Source organism: Diabrotica virgifera, chromosome 8 (assembly GCF_917563875.1).
Source record: "Diabrotica virgifera virgifera chromosome 8, PGI_DIABVI_V3a".
In the NCBI taxonomy this organism is placed as follows: Eukaryota; Metazoa; Arthropoda; class Insecta; order Coleoptera; family Chrysomelidae; genus Diabrotica; species Diabrotica virgifera.
This window is the reverse complement of record NC_065450.1, coordinates 54,482,610-54,504,427: the sequence shown is the minus strand read 5'-3', so window position 1 is coordinate 54,504,427 and position 21,818 is coordinate 54,482,610. Positions and strand designations below refer to the sequence as shown.

At 35.0% G+C, this 21,818-nt stretch overlaps 3 protein-coding genes across 3 annotated transcripts; all 3 read right to left on the bottom strand.

Annotated features, from left to right (window-relative positions):
* Positions 1 to 2,559: 2,559 nt before the first annotated feature.
* Positions 2,560 to 3,822, bottom strand: LOC126890159 (uncharacterized). The gene has a single exon (XM_050659010.1). The coding sequence runs from the start codon at positions 3,820 to 3,822 to the stop codon at positions 2,560 to 2,562; it is 1,263 nt and encodes a 420-aa protein (XP_050514967.1).
* A 1,132-nt stretch (positions 3,823 to 4,954) lies between these two features.
* LOC126889550 (uncharacterized) lies at positions 4,955 to 6,225 on the bottom strand. Its single transcript, XM_050657913.1, has one exon. It carries the CDS (start codon positions 6,223 to 6,225, stop codon positions 5,446 to 5,448), a length of 780 nt encoding a protein of 259 aa, XP_050513870.1. The 3' UTR covers positions 4,955 to 5,445.
* Positions 6,226 to 11,962: 5,737 nt separating this feature from the next.
* LOC126890158 (uncharacterized) lies at positions 11,963 to 15,682 on the bottom strand. Its single transcript, XM_050659009.1, has 4 exons — positions 15,545 to 15,682; positions 14,089 to 15,079; positions 12,920 to 13,893; positions 11,963 to 12,841 (listed from the first exon to the last, which is right to left on the bottom strand). Exons 1-4 carry the CDS (start codon positions 15,680 to 15,682, stop codon positions 11,963 to 11,965), a joined length of 2,982 nt encoding a protein of 993 aa, XP_050514966.1.
* Between the last annotated feature and the right edge of the window lie 6,136 nt (positions 15,683 to 21,818).

Here is a 21,818-nt window from a genome sequence, read left to right as displayed (position 1 = left end):
ACTTTAAGTGCAATATAATACTTACAACTCCTTGTACAACTTAATACAACTTATATCATCAAAACTAGAGTAATAAGCACATAACTAATATTTTCTAACCAGCTTGTATAAAACTTGCGGCATTCATTATAATCGAATACTTTTTAAATTTCATGTTAGATTATTAATTTGTATTACTAAGCAGTGTGGGTGTATTTATTGTATATATTTATGTATGTGTGTGCCTTGTAGTAATTAAAACTATAAAATATGTTTTTGTGTTTTACTTATTCCTATCTAACTGAACAACTATTAAAACTAATAGTTGTCTATTCTAACTAATAGTTGTAAATTCTTTGTCTAGTGCAAATGATTTCAAATCATTTAAATATATCAGATATATACATACAAGAAAGCATCGCAGAATGCATCTAGTATATTGTGCAACAAGTGCAGAAAGGTACTAATTTCTCACGAGTTTGAAAAGTTGCGGTACGAGCGCAAGCGAGTGCCGCAATTCAAACGAGTGAGAAATTACCTTTCTGCACGTGTTTCACACTATACTTTTTTTACAAGCACAGTTGTTCCTAAAATAAAAATCACAATTTCCAAACGACGATTAATTATAATAGGTACCTATGTGATAAATTTTAAACTGTATTTAATTAATACCTACTAATCAATTTAAATTCCTTATACCTAAATAAATTGCACAGAAATCAGTTAAAAAATTAATGCACTGCCTTAATTTGTTTAAATTTAAACAATTATTACACATTATTGACATTATATTTATGCAGTCACGGATTTACACAAAACCTACTTCATTCGACGTCTCTTGCACAGGTTGCTAAATCCTTATTGGTTATTTGATAATTATAAAATGTTTAATAAGAATAAAATTGTAAAATAAAACAGTTGTAACATCCATAATTTAGTTTCTATGCTATAGTTAAATATAATAATTGTCTTATAGGTTATATATTTGTCTAAAGTTTAACCACGGATGTAAACAGAATATAACGTTACTCAGAATGCGGTAGTCCACGGAAGTAGATGATCTAAACGGGTGTCACTACAGATATAGGGAATTCTGTGTGTTAGAGAGAGAGGTATGTGATGTCACAGCTGATATAGGAAAGTATGTGTGTTAGAGAGAGAAACATGGTATCTCTGCTGCTATTGGTCCGATTTAAACGTACGACGGCTCGTTGGAATGGGCGGGAGATAACGAATACAAAAAAACATGGCGGCATAGTGTCAAAAGGGCGCTTTCCGATGTGACGACGTCCGATGGGGCGCGTGACGGCGTTCTAGCGCTGATCGATCGGTGCGCGATACCAGATGTGCGATCGGTACCTTAATTTTTCGCGGAACGCGAAGCAGATGCGCGGTCGGTACCTTTTTCGCGGATCTCGTAGATACGAAGCGCGCGGTAATTTTGGAATTTAAATAAAACAACAACATAATGCAATTTTTTAAAAGAACTTAAAAGGAACACAGCGGCGCAGCGGTGCGCGATACCAGATGTGCGATCGGTACCTTAATTTTTCGCGGAACGCGAAGCAGATGCGCGGTCGGTACCTTAAGTTTTTCGCGGATCTCGTAGATACGAAGCGCGCGGCTGGTAATTTTGGAATTTAAATAAAATAAAAAAACATAATGCAATTTTTTATTAAAAGAACTAAAAAGGAACACAGCACGTCAACGCGTCACGTAAAAACGTCACATCAAAACGTCACGTAGGCTTGTGAAATGTCACGTGAAAACGTCACGTCAAAGCACGTGAAAACGTCACGTCAAAGCACGTCACGTAAAACGTCACGTCAAAGCACGTCACGTAAAACGTCACGTCAAAGCACGTCACGTAAAACGTCACGTCAAAGCACGTAAAAACGTCACGTCAAAACGTCACGTGGGCTCGTGAAATGTCGCGTAGGCCTTATTGTCATGGTTGAATCATCATGTAATATAAGACTTGATCAATAAATAAGGCGTTTAAATAAAAAACCCATAACTTTAAAAAATATTTATTTTGTACACAGAAAAATTACATTGGCATTATTTTATTGACAAACCAGTCACGCAGGCGATTCACATTTGTTTCTGCACATGAAAATAATCCAGCGGCATGACATGGAGGGTTTGCAGTAAAACCAAGATTTCCAGCAGCACGAGGCGTACCATCGAACTTGCAAACATCAATAATATGAGGAAAAATTCCAAAAACGTGGCGTTTCTTATCCAAATATTCTGCTTTTTGTTTCCCTCGAACGTAGATACAGTCAGCTGTATATAACAACTCGGTTTGCAGTATCTTATTTATTTCAGATAGTTCAACTTCTCCATCAGAGTACCGGATGCCTAGCAGATTCTTCTCCACGTATGATGCGGTCTTCTTATCCACATTACTTAGCGCATTGAATGGTTTCGGAGGCAAAAAGATGTAATGACTTCGTTTATAACCTATTTCAATGGAAAGTTCTTTAGGAACAAACCACCCATCCACAACGAATCCCTGAATATCTACGAATGCTATTCTCATGATGATTGCTCGTGTACTACTGACACCTCATGCATCTAATTTAGACTTTTTACAATTTCGGTGAGAGGGAAGTACTCCATTACACAGTCGTGAATAATAATACAATAGGCCTTGGTATTGTCGGGAAAACCGTTATTCGCTTCAATATCGAGTTTTACGTCAACGGTGGATGCTTTCATGCTTTCTTCTTGTTTCGAACAATCGATAACGAACAATGCACGATTCTTAAAAGCTGAGAAATCGAGTAGAGGTCGTTTTTGTTGGGAATGTATGTAGCTAGGATAAAATTCGGTATAGTTAAAATAGGCTTCATTGTAATCGGTTTTGCTAAAATCCAATTGCATTCTCTCGTTTGGCCAGTATTCTCCATTTAACGATAATCTAATACTTTGGATGTTGACATTGTCAAATAAAGTAGGATCAGCTGTAATCTTGTCGCGTTTGTTGGTTTGAAAGAAAACAATGACATAACGAGGTCTTTCAACTGATGTGCTAGTTTTAACAGCCCAAACTTCACGTCTGGCACCTCTCGTAATAGCAGGTAATTCATGTAATTCCCACTTTCTAAACGGAATAACTATAGGTTGATCTTGTTGAATAGATTTCATGAGTTCCAATTTAATATCATCATTGGGGAATATGTGCTTCACTCTAAGCTCAATATTGGTAATGTTAATCTTAGCGGTTGTAACAGTTGTAGTTTTGTCAGCGTTTTGTTTTTCTGTAATAACTATGCAATCGTTATCATTTCGAGCTCGAACTAGTCTTATTGTTTGACGACCACACGTAATCAATGGATAATCATTAAAAATGTTGAAAACATGCTTAAGAGGCATCTGTATGCTGAATGAATGATCTGCAGCGTTTAGAATTGGATCCTTAGGGTAATTCCATCCAGCCATAACCATATAATTAGAATCTTCTTGCGTATAACATGTCATGGCACGTACAGCACTTACGATGCCAGGATCCCGCACTGTTTCCATCTCCCTTGCGCTTTCGCTGTACGTACACGAATCGAAAAGGAAGGCACCCACATTATTTGCTAGTTTGACGCCACCATTTCCAGTTATTTCGAGTGATCCTTTAATGCATAACAAGGTTTCGCTCATTGCAAAAAACGAGTCAACTTGATTAATGCTAAATTCGACAATATCATTGCAGTTGAATGATTTGATGAATGGTGCATAAGTTCGGTATTCAGCCTTTCGAATCGATTCATCAAATATTGGCTTACGATAAATATCAAATATTGGAGGCATTGTGATGTTGTTTGAACGCGCTCTCTTTCCATACATTGTAGTCATTTTTTCAGTTTAAAACCCAACGTTTGTAAAAACAATTTGTTTGCGGACGTAAGATGTTGCTGCTTAGATGGTTGCACAACTAATGGTGTTCTGTAGGCAGATTGTTTAAGATATTGCTGCTGAGATGGTTGCACAACTAATGGCGTTCTCTGGGTAGATTGTTCTATTACTAATCCCATCTGCTTTTTGATCTAAGTTCCAGCACCAATGTGCTCTCTTCTCCTCTAAAGTTCACAGGTCGTCCTTCTTGATCGACAGCCAACACAGTGATATTGGTAATTTCACGCTGTGGCACAACAGGTAAATACAACAAATTGTGAGGGGTTTCGTCAATTGCGTACCCAGGATTTGATTGTATGACAAATTCGTAGAGCGTGTGAGCAGGTCTGTTACCGTCAAAGGCTCCGGTACTAATGTTGCATTCAAAGCGTATGCTAGATACTTTAATAATCCTAACAGGTAGATCTGAAGAATGTGTCTGTCTAGGATTTAGTATTACGGGAGAAAACCCTAATATTGTACCAAGACTGTCATTTGGTTGAAATGAAATTTTAAATTGACTGAAGATTTCGCACTGCAACGTATTGTGGTTAGGTTTTAGACTAAATATCATGTCAGGTTTAGATGTATTGGCAGCCCCCAATTTCTTTTGTATGTATTCCTCAATATCGATAATTTCATAACATCCATCGGGGAAATCAAAATGTTGCACTCGGTTATTGACATCGTAGTAATAAAACTTGCAATTTTCGATGTTTGGTATACTGTTGTAAGAATGGAAAAATCGAAGAGCTATTTCGTAATCTTTTTTCGGATCTAATACGATCGGTGTGGGAGGTTGAAACGAGAATATGTTATTCGTGCTGTTTACTCTCAACAACTGCGACATGATGACTGATTCAGGTCAAGAGATTAATAGGTTTATATACAGTAAAAAAACAAATTTATTCACATTTTTTTTATTTGTTCTAAAGCAAGTTTACATAAATGACAAGATGCTTGAGAACCGGGTGGGCCATCACAATGAGTCCTCCAATCAGGTCTGTTGTAATGCACGAAGCAGGGAAGTAGTATCTGCAGGTTAAATTCTTGTCGATATTCCCCAGGCAATTTATGTCATATATATAACAATTCTATAGGTTCTACAGTTCGTATAATATAATCTAGCGGTATTAATTTTAGTTCTTCTTCACTGAATCCTTCAAAACGTTTTTTGTGAAACATATGGTCCAGAAGCAGTTCCATGCCTTTAATATGCTCCATTATATAAAAACTTTAGGCATAAATGTCCACAAATGATTTGATTGTAGGTTTGATACTGATGGTTATTATAGAAAATTTTTGTATGTGTACCTAGATATTTAACAAGTTCTTTGGTCGGCTTCAAATTACCAAATGAATCGAAATACTCTACGTCGTTGTTTATCTTTCTATATGCTACCCAATGTGTTCCGCTGTGTGATGATGCATCTAGATTAACTATTGCGCATTCACGTTTTCGAGGACCGTGTCTAGGCAGAGTGTCATTCATGAAAACACCTCGAAAATGTGGGATTTTAAGTGTTTTCGCGTAATGCGCAATCTCTAAGTCGTACAGCGGACGATTGGGTAGCTTTATTGGAAGTTTTTTTTCAGATACAAACCGAATCCGCCTCTTGGTTTCTTACGCAAGTACAGACCTGAGCCGATGTGTTCCATCGCCTTATTATGGCGCATATCCTCTTCCAATTTCTTTTGGGCGTTCTTTGCGTCAACCACAGTCTTCGCCACCCCTGCTGCACCACCGGCTAAAGCCCCCAATGCAGAAAGACCTGCAAATAGGGGTATGAGGGGTAGGAAACCTCCAGATTTTAGTGGCAACACTCGTGGAAGATCAACTGTTTTTCGTCCACCAAGTTTTTTAATTACCGATTTTGCTATTCGTACAGCTGTCAAAGCAGTATCTCTTAACGATGCTCCTCTCTTCATGGACTTTGCAATTTTAGGTACCACATCCCGATTGAAAGAATAACGTCCCTTTCTTCCACGACGACGAGGACATCCCATTCCCAACTTTCTTTTCGTTTTCATTCCACCGGTTACAAGTAAAGCAGCACTTTTTTCGCCAAAGCTAGCGTCCTTAGACTTGAATCGCTCCCAAGCCCTATCTTCCAATTCTTTATCGGCCTTGTGACGTTCTTCGAGAGATGTATGATGCGAATAAGCGATATCGTGTTGTTTACAAGCTGCGTCTAAAGGATTAATTCCCGGATCTCCGCGTGCAAGACGTTTTTTTAGTTTTGTTCCAGGTCCACAATACTGATAACCAGGAATATGAAGCTCAACTGGAAGTTTATTAATTAGAGAGTTCAAAAGACCTTCCCCTTTGAACACCAACATTGGACTGATGGTCATGCATTTGGTGACATTGGTAATATATTGTTCATATTTTTACTATGTTTAACACACGATGAGAGTCATTCAACAAGAGCAGACGTTACCAATTGATAATCTAGATATTGTACAGAAAGCAACCAACAGTAAACATGGAAAATTATTACCAAACTCATTCAGAGCCATTATTTGTGGTCCAAGTGGATGTGGAAAAACTAACGCCATGCTATCACTTTTATTTAGTCCAAATGGCGTCAAGTTTAAAAATGTCTATGTTTATTCAAAATCCCTCTTTCAACCGAAATACCAACTATTGCGAGATGCATTAGCGCAAGTCAAAGGTGTAGGGTATTTTCCATTTAAAGACAATGAAGAAATTATTGATCCCAACAAAGCTCAACCAAACTCTGTGTTTTTATTTGACGATGTCGCATGTGATGGCCAACACAAGATTCGTGAGTATTATTCCATGTGCAGACATAAAGATATCGATGCGGCTTACTTATGCCAAACATATTCAAAAATACCTAAGCAGCTAATAAGAGACAATTGTAACATGATTGTGCTGTTCAAGCAAGACGAGATAAATTTGAAACATATATTTGATGAACACGTATCGCCAGACATGTCATTTGATGAATTTAAAAAAATGTGTTCAGAATGTTGGAGAGATAGGTATGGTACTGTGGTAATTATGAAAGATTTTGCTCTCAACAATGGACGATATCGCAAAGGATTTGATAAATATATAAAATTGTAAGGTGTTTGTTTAGTCGCCAGCAAAATGCCAGATGATACGGTCGCCATTGCCCTTCGCAAGAAGAAAGTTACCGAATTGGCTAGATCAATTCGCAAAAAATATTTGGCATTGAAGTTAGGTAGAACAGATCAAGATGAGTCACTAAATAAACTTTTTAAACCAATCTCGAAGCCTCTCAAGGATATTGCTCAATCATCAAAAACGTTACATCATACTATCACTAACAAGTTTGGACATGTTAAAAAAGAAGAGGTGAAAAAGGAGGAGGATGAGGATGTATTTCTTGATGCACCCGAGGCATCTGATGAAAACATTCAAGAGCCAATCTCTGGTTCTAACGAGATTCCGATGGACGCCACAGACGAATATATCGACCACTATCCTCCAATAAGTCACAAGTACATAAAAGAATATTTGATAAAAGACGATAAAATCGATAAAAACTATGGTCCATTTTACGATAGTATTAGTGGCTGGATATTGGGAAAACGTCGAATAAACTTTGACAAAGACAATGGAGACATAGTAATAATTCGAGAACGGGATTTTGAAGAACGTAGGTTAAGTGGTACGCCAGGCCTATATCACCTTTTATTTTATGCCAACCCAAACCCAGAACAGTATAATGATGAGGATTTACAAAAGTATAAAACACTGCTGATTAACACAGAGATTCATCTGGATACCTTAGGACGCCTTAAAGGTTCCAGCGGAGAAAAATATCATTCTATTATTAAACCTCTATTCAAACCATCTGATGCAACAATGAAAAAGCATGCAACTCGATCACAAAAAGAACTCGACCACAGAACGAAAACAGCTCGGTCAGCATCTTCATCTACGGTCAAAGGAACGGGGTTGGATGACTCTCGTTTAACATACAACGCTGCACCCTTAGAGTATATTTATTGGGATGACGTCAATGAGTTAGTTGATCGTCTTAAACTCTTGGTGGCTTCGAAAGACGCCGGCAACACATCTCACGACAACGAAATCGTGGCTATCATCAATGAACTAAAAGAAGCCAATATAATAGAGTAACTGAGAATGATGGCATCATTTCCATTATGAGTGTCGACAAATTCGGTCATCACTCTCGTAACAGTATCACCCAAAAGGCAGTACGAGTTACATTTCCACATACTCCTGCCGGAAACATTAATGCCGAAAATGTGAAAATTTGTAATGTTAAGGACCCATCAGAATATAGTGATGCTGCAACGAAAAAATACGTTGATAATCTAATAAATGAGATGCGTAGCGTATACTTTCCAATAATTAAAGCCCATGATGCGATATTAGATCAAAAATCCATTAATATAAAAGATTTAACAATCGGACTAAACGAAGTAAGAAAAGAAGTTCCACTGCTCGAGCAAAAGCTACAAAAAATAATCGCAGATGCTATGAATACACTAAAAAAGGATACGGAGAACAATATAAATAAGTTGTTGCAACAAAAAACTAATGATATACAGGATTTAGCCGTCGGACTAAACGAAGTACAAAAAGAAATTCATAAAACCACAGTTCCACATTTAGCGATCGAACTAAATCAAGTAAGAGAAGAGCTTCATAAAACCACAGTTCCACTTCTCGAGCAAAAATTGAAAAAAATAATCAAAGATGATGTGAATACACTAAAAAAGGATGCGGATAAAAGCATAAAAGAAGCTGCAGAAACACTTGCAAACCATACGATGCACGATATGAAGATGGAACAGAGGTTAAAACAAGTGGAGCAAACATTACAGGATATAGTACGTAATATTGATCTATTGCGCACACATGTTGTAGATGTAGATGCTGGTCGTTAATAAGAAAATGTCTACAGAAAAGGAACAGGTGGTGAACGAATTGCATAAACCAGCACGAAAAATCTATCCTCGTCGACGAACAATAATCAAAGGAATCGATGACTTGTGGCAAATGGATTTGGCCGAAATGCGTCCTTACGCACACCAAAATAAAAATTTTAAACTAATACTAGTCGTAATTGATTGTTTTTCAAAATATGTTTGGACACGCCCTCTAAAGACCAAGACTGGCGAGGAAATTACTCAAGCATTTTCGGATATTCTCGCCCATACTCGACGACTTCCGAAGAACCTCCAATCCGATCAGGGAACAGAATTTTATAACAGAAAATTTCAAAATTTAATGAAAAAACACGAAATTAATCATTACAGCACCTACACGATTAAAAAAGCCGCCATTTGTGAAAGAGTCATTAGAACGTTAAAAGCAAAGTTGTACAAGTATTTCAGTTTACATGGATCATACAAATGGTTAGAAGCTCTACCTGTAATTACCGAGGAATACAACAATACAAGGCACAGTAAAACGGGATACACACCATCTCAGGTCAACAAATCCAACGAAAAAGCTATTTTAAACAAGAGTTATAGTCATTTAAAAATTGCTGGTCCAAGAAAATATAAAATTGGTGACATTGTGCGTGTCTCAAAGACAAAACATTTATTTGAAAAGGCCTACACGCCCAATTGGACGACGGAATTATTTAAAATTGTAAAAGTTAAGATAACAAATCCTATAACGTATTTGCTTGAAGACATGCACGGTATACCGATTAGCGGGGGGTTTTACGAAGAAGAATTACAGAAAACATTAAACCCTGACATTTACTTGGTTGAAAAAGTACTTAGACGAAAAGGCAATAAGATGTATGTGAAATGGCTCGGTATGGACAGCAAACATAACAGCTGGATTAACGTTAATGACGTAGTTTAGGAGGATCTATCTTTTAATCCGCCGCGTAGCAATACATTTTTTGCACAGAGGTTGTTTTTACCACAAGGAGTAGGGGAATATAAAAGAACTCATGCTTCAGTATCAATGTCAGTACAAGTGAACATGAGCTCTCAAGATAGTGGGTATTCTTCAGGTGGCTCTCAAGATAGTGGGTATTCCTCAGGTGGTTGTGAATTTAGCATCGATATGCCTAGCAACGAAGACTATAATCAAGAATTAGATAGAGCTTTGGAAAATTATGAGGCTGCCGCCAAATCAGAAGTTTTCTACCTGCTTGCAACAAAATACACGTTATCGGGCTATGAAGTACAATGTGGTATAAGCCCTGCAAGATCATTTTCGCCTGCAGTGATTTTATCTCAGCAATATAAACCAACCAGAATATCACTCAGCGCATACGAATGGTATTCCTTTATTTCAATCATTACACAACAACTAATTGATTTTTTCCAATCAACTGATGACCTCATGCACCCAACTTTTCCATGCGAAGAATACTGCACTGTTACCCCGATAGTTTACGATGATTGTAAATTCATTATTGTTAAGAAGCATGGTGTGGAGTACTATATGGATGAAGAAGAAGTGAAGCAAATTGTTGAACTTAACACTAGTGTGCTATCGCCTCGTATGCAGTTGTTAGAAAATTTGAACTTTTGTGAATATTATTATAATGTTTTAGATTTTTGTAAAAATGCTGCAGATAGTTTAAACCCCTTGCAAATATTGTATGCTTTTTGTTCTATAATGTCAGATGATATGACAAACAATGCTCTTAGGGAGTTCATTTATTTTTATAAAATTAGGGTAATTAATGATTTGAATAAATAAAAAAAAAAATACCAATTTAGAGTTTTTATTTTACCATAATATATATATTACACACTATTTTACAATATATATACAAGAAAGAGAGAGATAGCAAGTGGATATTGTTATGCGTTTAGTACAAAAGTAGCTTATGAACATAATTCGTCTCAAAAATCAATTTTTAAATATTTGCAATTTGTAGTTTTAATTCTCTTAGACAATTTACTTAGGATTGTATTCGCTATTTTTTGTAAATTGGGGGGAATCCATAGGGAGCCCCGCATCTTCGACACCCGCATGACATCACTTTTTCACAGTTCTTCACAATTTGTAGTTTTAATTCTCTTATACAATTTACGTTTAAACTGAATCGTATTTGCTTGGGAATCTTAAAATTCGCGGTACATCCTTGCTTGCTGTACCATCGTTCAATACCAATCACATCTTGAGGGAGAGGATGTTGCTCTCCACTTGGAAGCGTAAATGTCTTTGTATTAGCATCAACTACATCCCAATAAATTTTATTGGCTGCTATTTGTTGCAGATTAGCGGGAGTCCATAGGTCTGGTGTAACACATCTGTGAGACATTTCAACGTTCTTCTGCAATAAAAATCTATTCTAAAATACTGTAATGTCCCAATGGTAGGGTTCTAAAACTATTTGGAATTAAATATCTTTTATCGTCATAAGGACTTAGCGCAATTTTTGTTTGTTCTATACTATAGACGTTATGGCTATATGACCGAATGGAGTGTTGAGTAGCAGTTTGTTCCTTAAAAAAGAATCAATATTACTGCCTACTTCAGACTTCTGGTTCAGAATCATCAAACCTGTTATTTCTAGGCATTTCATGTAATGCATTAACGCAAGACTCGTAATCTTTTAAGTCGAATAAAACTTGAGTAAAGCAACTATTGCACCAATAATATGGTTGCTGATATACGCATTCAACGATATCATCAGCATCATAAACTTCGTGAGTATGGTCGTAACGCACCAGTAAAAATTTATTTAAGGTCTCATGAGCATTTTTGAATGCAAAAAAACATGATTTACATACGTTTAGGCGATGCTGCTTAAGATAATATCCATTAGCCCATACACAATAACTGGAGTGTTCATCTTCAAATATACTCCCCCAATCTGACTTTCCTAATACGACATTTCTTAAATGTGACGGTATGTGTTTAGAGCAAGCAATAAATTCTATTCCTTTATATGAAGGAATAGGATCATTTTTAGCACTGCTTATCATCGTTTCCCATTTATATAAAGGAAATTTTTTTAATATTATTTTTGTTAATGTCCACGGCAAGGGGGACTGCTCGATGAAATATGATGCTGATACTGTTGTTTCACAGATTTTTTTGATAGACAGGTCGGTCAATGATGGAACATTCATCTACAAAAAAAATCTATTCTAAAATACTGTAATGCCCCAATGGTAGGGTTCTAAAACTATTTGGAATTAAATATCTTTTATCGTCATAAGGACTTAGCGCAATTTTTGTTTGTTCTATACTATAGACGTTATGGCTATATGACCGAATGGAGTGTTGAGTAGCAGTTTGTTCCTTAAAATCATTTAAACAGTTTACATAATCATCGAATTTTATAACATTTTTTACTATATTATATTTAGTCCCTTTTGCTTTTTTAGTGATTCGACCAGATTGAACTTTAAAAGTATACATTTTTGATCGTAATCCCACAAATTTTGTCATAATTTCTCCTTTATTTTCATCTTTCATTACTCCTAAAACTTTTTTATTTACGCGAGGAATATTATAGATATTATCTACAGCGTAATCGGATGTATCAAATTTTGATAGATCTTGTTTTATTACTTCCTCATATGCATCATGACAGTACAGTTCATAAATAAAGCTATCGGTATCCATATACATTAAATTACATTTATCTGCGCCCAATTTTGGAAGCATATAGTCGTAATGAAATTGGTACATACATAATTTTGATATATCTAAAACAGTCATGCCAATGTATAAGGGTTTATTAAAAACTAGATCTGATTTAATCAGTTCTATAGCTACTAAATTTTCATTAAATATCTTTCTGCTATGAAACCTGGCACTAGAAATTAAATTTTTAGCACCATATCGCCCATTCCATGATCTGACTAGTTTTACTATTCTATGTTTCCTTATATTCTCCATAGTCTTTCCAAATACACTATTATTGGCCAATTTGTATAAATTTCTTCCAAAATCGTTCGTAGCTGCAGCTCTAAGTCGAGTATTTAATTCTATGTAGGGTCGCAGCCACGCAGACTGCTTAAATTTCAAAATTTTATGAATCTTTTTTAAAACTAACCCATTAGCCAGCATTTGTTTTAAATTTCTATAATGAACGATATATTCTTTTTTATTATAAAGTGTTGTCATTAGTTTAGTATGATTTGAACCCAAAGCTTTGCGGTGTTCGGCAGCGAATGGAAAATCTGAGTGCAGATCATGTAATTGGCGAGGATAGTCCAAGTCAACTTGTAACATGTACCCTACGGGAGAGTCATCAGGTACAGACATAACATCAATGTCTTTGGCATCCATCCATTCGAACCCTCCGTAGGGTAAGGGTTCTCCCATAGCCCACCCATATAAATTATTGACATCAAAATACATTAAGTATTTTGAGGGCTGTGCGGGGTCATAATTAGACATGTACTTATTATTGGCCTCCGACATTCTACCGCTACATACTGAAATTCCTCCACGAATTGCTTTCTCCATAAATAGTATCATGTCAACGTCACGCAATAACTCGAGGTTACACCCCACGTATTTCAACATACAATCCCAAGAATAACCGGGCATTGTGTAGTACCAGGCTGGATCTAACCCATAAGTTATAAAACATTTTTTGCGGAAAGTTTCAAAAACATCTGCTAAAAGCACAATATCGGTTTTTAAGTACAAATCTGAATATTGACCTAAATTTTCAATGTTAAAGGTATCCCAAACTATTTTAGCATGAGCATACTTCTCATCTGTAAGATTCGTATCGTTTAGCTTATTATAAAATGCCTCTATTGGAGGTAAATCGGTAATGTTTAATTTTTCCCAAGAATCAATAAAATCATAGCAAAATACCCCTTTTTTAGTTATTAATTTAAATTCATCGTCACTTAACCTGCTAAATTCTCGCTTGCAAATTTTAAAGTCATTTTTATTTAATGTTGAGACCAATTCATCTAAAGAGGCTCCTAAAAATCTTAATGAATCAATAAATCGAAATTTTATATTAGTAACAGCATCGTTAAGTGTAAATGAAATGTATTTTTCTTTATTGACTGGAAGTAGACTAATATCTCCTTTTTTGCTTAACTCTGAAATTATAAAATGACTGTCGTAGCCACTCATATTGTGAAAAATAACTGGGACGACAAACAATTTTTTGAAATTTAAATTACAGGCTTGGTGGGCGAAATTTCTGAACTCCCCCGTAAAATGGTCGTGGTCTTTAACAATGATATCTGTAGGAGAAAAACATTTTTCGCATATGTGACACCTTGTGGCTTTACTGGTACTCGGGTTTTCCTGCATTGGTATAATTTTCTTAATTTTCGAATGAATACTTTGAGCTAAATTTGGTAATTCATTAGCAAACCACTCCATGCAGTCAATGCCTCTATAACTCTTAAAAAAAGACAACTTTTCATCATAGCTACATTTTACATAGTATCCAGCACTATACGGAATATGTTTTTGATATTTTTTAGTACAACAGGATGTTTGGAGGTCTGTAACTTTTTCTAACATGCACTCAAAATCTGCATATATGACAAATGGCGTTGTTTGTTTATAAGTATAATTTTTAAAACTAACAGCATCATATTTAGGAAAAGACATTTTACAATTATTCATATCTGCACACATTTTTTCATGTTCCGACAATTTCCCTTCAGTTGAAAAATAATTTAAGCATCTATTGCAAAGAAATAATTTGGCCTTTCTTTTATTTAATTGACCAGCAACTAATTTAGACATATCCGTAATGTGGCAGTAGTGGTACTTAATTTCTGAATTATCATTATCCACTGGAGGTGCTTCATAATCGTTTAATTTAGGAAAATAGTGATTCTGAATTAAAAGAAGATTTACATGTTTGGCAACGACTGTTTTAGTTAATCTAGCTGGATATACTGTGAAAAATGACTTTTCATTATTTTCTATTAATTCTAAAGCAAATACATTGACTGATATATTATTTAATTTTTCAAATTTTGAAATTTGATGTAACGGCATTGGTGCCTCTAGGTCTTCTGTTTTTAGTACTGTACTGTACCATGGGTATGAGGATGGGAGTTCTTTATGTGCTTTAGCTGGATAGAGGGCACTAACTATTGCCCAATAAAAACATGCTTGATCAGAATTTTTTACATTAATACAAGCACGCTTTTTTTGAATACTCTCAGGAAGTTTAATATACGAGGAACCATTTCCAATTTCATATCGATTAATATTTACTTCTAAAGATACAATTCTATTTAATGCAAAACCGGAGTCCCTTTCCTGAAACTCGGATAATTTAAGATTTATTTTATCTTTAACATTCTCAAAAAACCACCGCTCTGTATCGGTAGATACGTCTAGTACAGCATTTTTTGTATTAAAATATTTAAAATTTACAATTTCCTCCTCCCCCGATTTTTTAATAAATTCTCCACAAAAACAAACATTAACTTTAACAACTTTATCTGCTTTTAAAATTTTTCTGATTTTATTTTTAAAAATAATATAACAATCATTTAGGAAATGTGCTAAGTCCTTATGCCATAAATTAACTATAACTCCAGTTTTAATTCGACTTTTAAACGCGGAAACTACATTTTCCCATTTAACTCTATGTTTTAGTTTGTTGTCTAGCCCCATACCGACATGTCTATTGAAAATAATCTGTTTAAAATGTTTAAAATGTCCTACATGCGTTTGCAGTTTTCTAATTGTACCTATAGGCAAAGTGCGTTTTTTTATTACTTTATTACAAGTTTTGATTTGTTTCGTTAAGCGTTTCACCCAAATTTCTTTGTCTTTAGCTGTGAATTTATCAAAAACTATCTTTCTGATTCTTTTGATGAATAACAGTAAATTTTTACATTGTTTAACAATATCCATATTGCTTACCTCTCTCTTTCAGTATTTTCGCTTAGATAATTTTAAATGATGTCATGGGCTGGTACTGTTGGCCGCAGTCCACCAGGCCGTGATAAACTATCGAATACTTCCCGCTCGAAAACTCCTCAATGACGGGGCTGTAGGTATCTGTGACTCTAGGCGGTAGAAACACCACCTCTTCCCCCAAATCTAACAGAACAGCTTGCCCAAACTTTGTCTTCACAATTTTGGCTCCCGTAATGGGTACTGGAATGTCGATCGGTAATTCTTTGAGTTTCTTCACGGGTTTCCTCGCTACGACAGATGAGGCATTAATTTTTGATAAATCCATCTGAAATGAAGGAGTGATATAAATAACCAAGCAAAAAACATTGAGTTGTATTCAAAATCAAAACACGAAAAGATTTAACAAAGAATAATTACGAAGAATGACGAATAATTGACATTCAGCATGCTAACATTAAGTCTTTTTTGTTTGTAGACAATCAGATGTCGAAATAATAACTATCATCTGGAATAAAGGGATAAATAGCAGAGTAGAAAACATTAATTAAAAAAATCAAAGAAAAACAGAACAGATTTAACAAAGAATAATTACGAGAAAATAAAAAAGAATAATTGCCATGCTGGCATGAGTTCTTGTAGACAATCAGGTGCTAAAATAATAAATCTCATCTGGAATAAAGGAATTTTATAAATAGCTAACCAAAAAACCGAACAGATTTAACAACGAATAATTACGAGAAAATAAAAAAATAATTGTTATGCTAGCATGTCTTTTTTGTAGACAATCAGGTGCTAAAATAATAAATCTCATCTGAAATGAAGGAATTTTATAAATAGCTGACCAAAAACTTGAAAAAACCGAACAGATTTAACAAATAATAATTACGAGAAAATAAAAAATAATTGTCATGCTGACATGAGGTCTTGTAGACAATCAGGTGCTAAAATAATAAATCTCATCTGGAATGAAGGAATTTTATAAATAGCTAACCAAAAAACCGAAAAGATTTTAACAACGAATAATTACGAGAAAATAAAAAATAAATGTCATTCAAAATGTCGACAATTAGATAATTATTTAATGTCGAAATAATAAATCTCAGCTGGAATGAAGAGATTTTATAAATAGCAGAGCAGAAAACATTAAGTTTTATTCAAAATCAAACAAGAAAAATAAAACATATTTAACAAAAAATAATTAAGAGAACACTTACCTTGCAAAACTAGTTGAACCACAACAGTACACTAACAGTAAGGAATAGACTATGGAATAGACCGTCCTGAGGTGCATTTTGAAATTTATACGGTTGCGTGCCCCACCCTATGACGTGTTGTAGAAAGTGTGCGTGTGCAAAATTATATTCAGTTTTATCATTGTCATTGGTTTTAAAAATTCCAACATTTTCTATGCACATGATAAGAAATATAACTCAATAACAAAATGTGGGTATGATAACGAAAATTGCATAGTAATGCGATTAGACCCTCAACCGCTATTTCCTATGCGATATGTAAATTATCTGCTAACATTTATTTTCATTATTTTCAACTAAATATTTTTTAGAGTTATGGGTTTTTTATTTAAACGCCTTATTTATTGTTCAAGTCTTATATTACATGATGATTCAAATTTTCTCTTAACAATTTTAAATATAATCTTTATAATTAAAATAAACACTGAAGCTAATATTACACAAGTCATTGCAAAAACATTATCTATTTCACTTTTCATGTTTTCTTTGTTCATCGTTGTTGGCGCCGGCGTCGATAACATCATTAATAGTAATTGGATGAATTCGCCTTGTTGGAGTTTCCCTAAATAAGTAGTCCGCAGCACTTGAATATTCTTGTCGCAGCTGCTGACTAAATTCCTTTGGTGTCCAGTCTATGCTGCTTCCCAGTGATAGGTTCTCTATTTGTTTTATAACCTTATTTTTATCCTCATAAAATAAAACCTGACTTCTTAACTGTGTCAGTTTTTCTCTAAATTCTGCTAATTTACGTCTATACTCATTCAAAGACATGATGTTACTACCTCACGTCGCGCTGTGGCAATCAGGTCTTGCGATCGAGCTCCCCGTGACAATAAGGCCTACGCGACATTTCACGAGCCCACGTGACGTTTTGACGTGACGTTTTTACGTGCTTTGACGTGACGTTTTACGTGACGTGCTTTGACGTGACGTTTTACGTGACGTGCTTTGACGTGACGTTTTCACGTGCTTTGACGTGACGTTTTACGTGACGTGCTTTGACGTGACGTTTTCACGTGACATTTCACAAGCCTACGTGACGTTTTGATGTGACGTTTTTACGTGACGCGTTGACGTGCTGTGTTCCTTTTTAGTTCTTTTAATAAAAAATTGCATTATGTTTTTTTATTTTATTTAAATTCCAAAATTACCAGCCGCGCGCTTCGTATCTACGAGATCCGCGAAAAACTTAAGGTACCGACCGCGCATCTGCTTCGCGTTCCGCGAAAAATTAAGGTACCGATCGCACATCTGGTATCGCGCACCGCTGCGCCGCTGTGTTCCTTTTAAGTTCTTTTAAAAAATTGCATTATGTTGTTGTTTTATTTAAATTCCAAAATTACCGCGCGCTTCGTATCTACGAGATCCGCGAAAAAGGTACCGACCGCGCATCTGCTTCGCGTTCCGCGAAAAATTAAGGTACCGATCGCACATCTGGTATCGCGCACCGATCGATCAGCGCTAGAACGCCGTCACATCGGAACGCGCCCCATCGGACGTCGTCACATCGGAAAGCGCCCTTTTGACACTATGCCGCCATGTTTTTTTGTATTCGTTATCTCCCGCCCATTCCAACGAGCCGTCGTACGTTTAAATCGGACCAATAGCAGCAGAGATACCATGTTTCTCTCTCTAACACACATACTTTCCTATATCAGCTGTGACATCACATACCTCTCTCTCTAACACACAGAATTCCCTATATCTGTAGTGACACCCGTTTAGATCATCTACTCACGGATGTAAACAGAATATAACGTTACTCAGAATGAGGTAGTCAACTGTGCAGAAAAGAACTTTGCGGCACAGAAACGTCACTTTGCGGCACAGAAACGTCACTTTTCTGCACACTAATGTCAAATATCTTATACTGTGAGAAAATATCAAGTTTGCTAACATAAAACCGTGCAGAAAAGTGCACTTTGAATAGTGGTTGTAGAAAAACGTTATGTTTACTATCCGTTGCAAGATAACTCGGATGGAATTCCGACAAAATATGTACTTTTTTACATATTTTGACGAAATTTCGAGCGACGTTCTTTTCTCGAATTATCGGAAACAACAAGCACCTGTATTCCTTTATTTATTTCAAACTGTCTTAGCATTGTTCAAAAAAGACTAAAAGACTATTTAAAATATTCTTTTTTAAACAATGGTCTTAGTCTCTACTGTTCTTAAATAACTTAACATTGTTCCCGTCTTGTGTGTAGTACAGTCGTATTTTCCGCTTCCCTTCTGTAATCCTGCTTCAGATAGGTTTGTTTTTGCGTGTTTTTTTAACTACGCATAAGGTTTTTACCAAGAAATGAACAATACTCTATACAACTATACGTAATTTAGATGTGTACTGTGCATACATATTTCATGTTATTTCAATTATACCGAAGTTTATTTGTAAGTATACCGTATTTTATTAATTTTTAGCATATTCTCCGGCTAACCCGGATTTTAGATAACCCGGATCGGCCGCGGTCCCGATTAATCCGAGTTATCGAGTTTCCACGGTACCTACTGGGAAATATCTACAGAAGAAGTATGGAGAGCTGCAAGTGCTATGAAAAATGGTAGGGTTCCAGAATCAAATGAAATACTGATGGAAATGATAAAATAAGTATGAAGGTGGCTACTTAATTGAAAATGTAACACGAGCATTTAATAGATTTGTAAATAAATGTAAGATACAAGACCAATGGAAAATGTCGTATACCTACGAACTTTCTTATACAAGAAAGGAAAAAGAAGTGATCCTGCGAACTACAGAGGATTGTCGATTAACAGAATTTTTGCCACAATTTCCACACAGACGCGTTAACTTTTTTGAACGTTTTAGCTCGTACGTGGGAAATAAGGGCATTGCCAATCTAAGTTTATTATTCCTTATTTTTGTTAGGTCTTTGCATATTTTAATTAATTTATCTGTTGCGTTCGGTTCATTGCTAGTGGGTCTACCCCAAAATCCTGACAACCAAAATCCCGACAGCCTAAATCCCGACACGCCAGAATCCCGACAGGTTTGATAAGTTGCTTTTTAACATATGGTAGGGGAGCCCAAGCGGGGATTTGCAGTTACTCGAGCGCGTCAGATTATCATATGAGGAGAAACCTGGTACCCTGCAGATGTACCTCTACCATATATTGGCTCTTAACACAGGGGAGTTCGTTAAGGGGGCCCGAAAAAAAAATCTATCCTTAAAAAAACTCGAAATTGTCAGATTAAGATATGGTAAGTTAAGTACATACAAAAGAGTGTATATTTCAAAAATCGGACGATTTGAGCCGGGCGTAAGGAAATGGGTGAGTCCCAAAATTTCACAAGAAAAAAGCGAATATTTCGCGAAATGAATGACAGATCGAAAAACTAAAAAATAGGTGCTCAATATTCTTTAAAAATCTATCGAATGATACCAAACACGACTTCTCACGGAGAGGGGTGGGGGGTAAATTTAATATTTTAAATACGAATCCCGCGATATTTCGCGAAATGAACATCAGATCGAAAAACTGTAAAATGCACTTATTTAATATTTTTGAAAAATCTATCGAATGGCAATAAACACGACCCATCACGGAGGTGTGGTGGGGGGTTACTTTAAAATCTGAAATAGGAGCCCCATTTTTTATTGCAGATTTGGATTCCTTACGAAAAAATAAGTAACTTTTATTCGAAACATTTTTTCGAATTATGCATAGATGGCGGTATAATCGGAAAAAACGATTGTTGGAAATGGAAAATTAAATTAAAAAATGGCAAGCGCCCACTAAAGTGGAAAACATTACTTACCTTTTTTTGGTTTTAGGACCTACTCTTCACAACCCAATAGGTCCCCAAAGCGCTCGAGTGACTGCACATTTAGCATACTTTGCTCCCCTACCATATAATTACATTTATTTCTGGTTTTTTATTTATGGCTATCTGTTTTTTATGTTTTGTTACTAACCAAAAGTATTTACCATTTAATATGAACTAATTTTCTAAATAAAATTTCTAACATGGGTATATGAATTAAATTTTTTTTTTGCCAATTATGTGCTTTATTAACAATTAAAAAAAAACAATGTTTTAGAATAAAACGTGCCAAAATTTCTTATAGTTAGCTGATAACAGAAGGCTTGAGCTTGAATTTAGGTACTTCGTAATTTCAAAAAAAAAAAACATTTTAATACGTGTGTATTTGAATCTTGAAAATCGGAAACGATTAACTTTAAAGAAAAATTACAAAGGATGTTTTTTGTTCCCAATTATCCAAGGAATCTAAAATAATGTCTAGCCTGACCGAAAAATTTAATTTTTATAATTTGTTTATTTTTTTTTTTTAATTAATGTAGTAATAACTCCGAAATAACTGGCATTTAGGTATAGGGAATATAACATGAAAAATAATCAGCATTTCTTAAGGACATCAAAATGCAAAAAATATACAGGGTGTTCCATTTGAAATAAGAAAATTCATAAGATTTCTAGAAAAACGGAAGATTTGATAACAAATAAATATCGATTTTTCCTCACTGCTGTAACAATTACATATTAAAATAAAGTAAAATACAGAATTACTTTATATTCTTTATTGATCCAGCTTTGGAGGAAGGAGAATCAGGGTTACATTAGAAAATTATAAAACATTAAGAAAATTATAAAAATTTTATTCGAGAAAAAAAATTGCTTGTAATTTATTTATATTTTCTTTTAGATATTTATTTGTCGTTTGTCGATAGGTAAATTCTATGCATTAAAAAAGTAGCTCCATAAGTCAATAAATAATTAATTTGATTAAATTAACTGTGACATTGTAATATTGGGAATATTCTCTTTTATATTATCTGTGGCATTACCACTTAAAAGTTCTTTTGTTTTAAATTAATTATATCCTTTTCATTTT

Coding starts and splice junctions, on each gene's coding strand:
- LOC126890158 (XM_050659009.1), bottom strand. CDS start 15,682: ATGGATATTGTTAAACAATGTAAAAATTTACTGTTATTCATCAAAAGA. Junction 15,080..15,544: donor AAATCAAAACTTGTAATAAA/GTAATAAAAAAA, acceptor TCCGAGTTTCAG/GAAAGGGACTCCGGTTTTGC. Junction 12,842..12,919: donor ATAATAAAAAAGAATATATC/GTTCATTATAGA, acceptor TTGAAATTTAAG/CAGTCTGCGTGGCTGCGACC.
- LOC126889550 (XM_050657913.1), bottom strand. CDS start 6,225: ATGACCATCAGTCCAATGTTGGTGTTCAAAGGGGAAGGTCTTTTGAAC.
- LOC126890159 (XM_050659010.1), bottom strand. CDS start 3,822: ATGTATGGAAAGAGAGCGCGTTCAAACAACATCACAATGCCTCCAATA.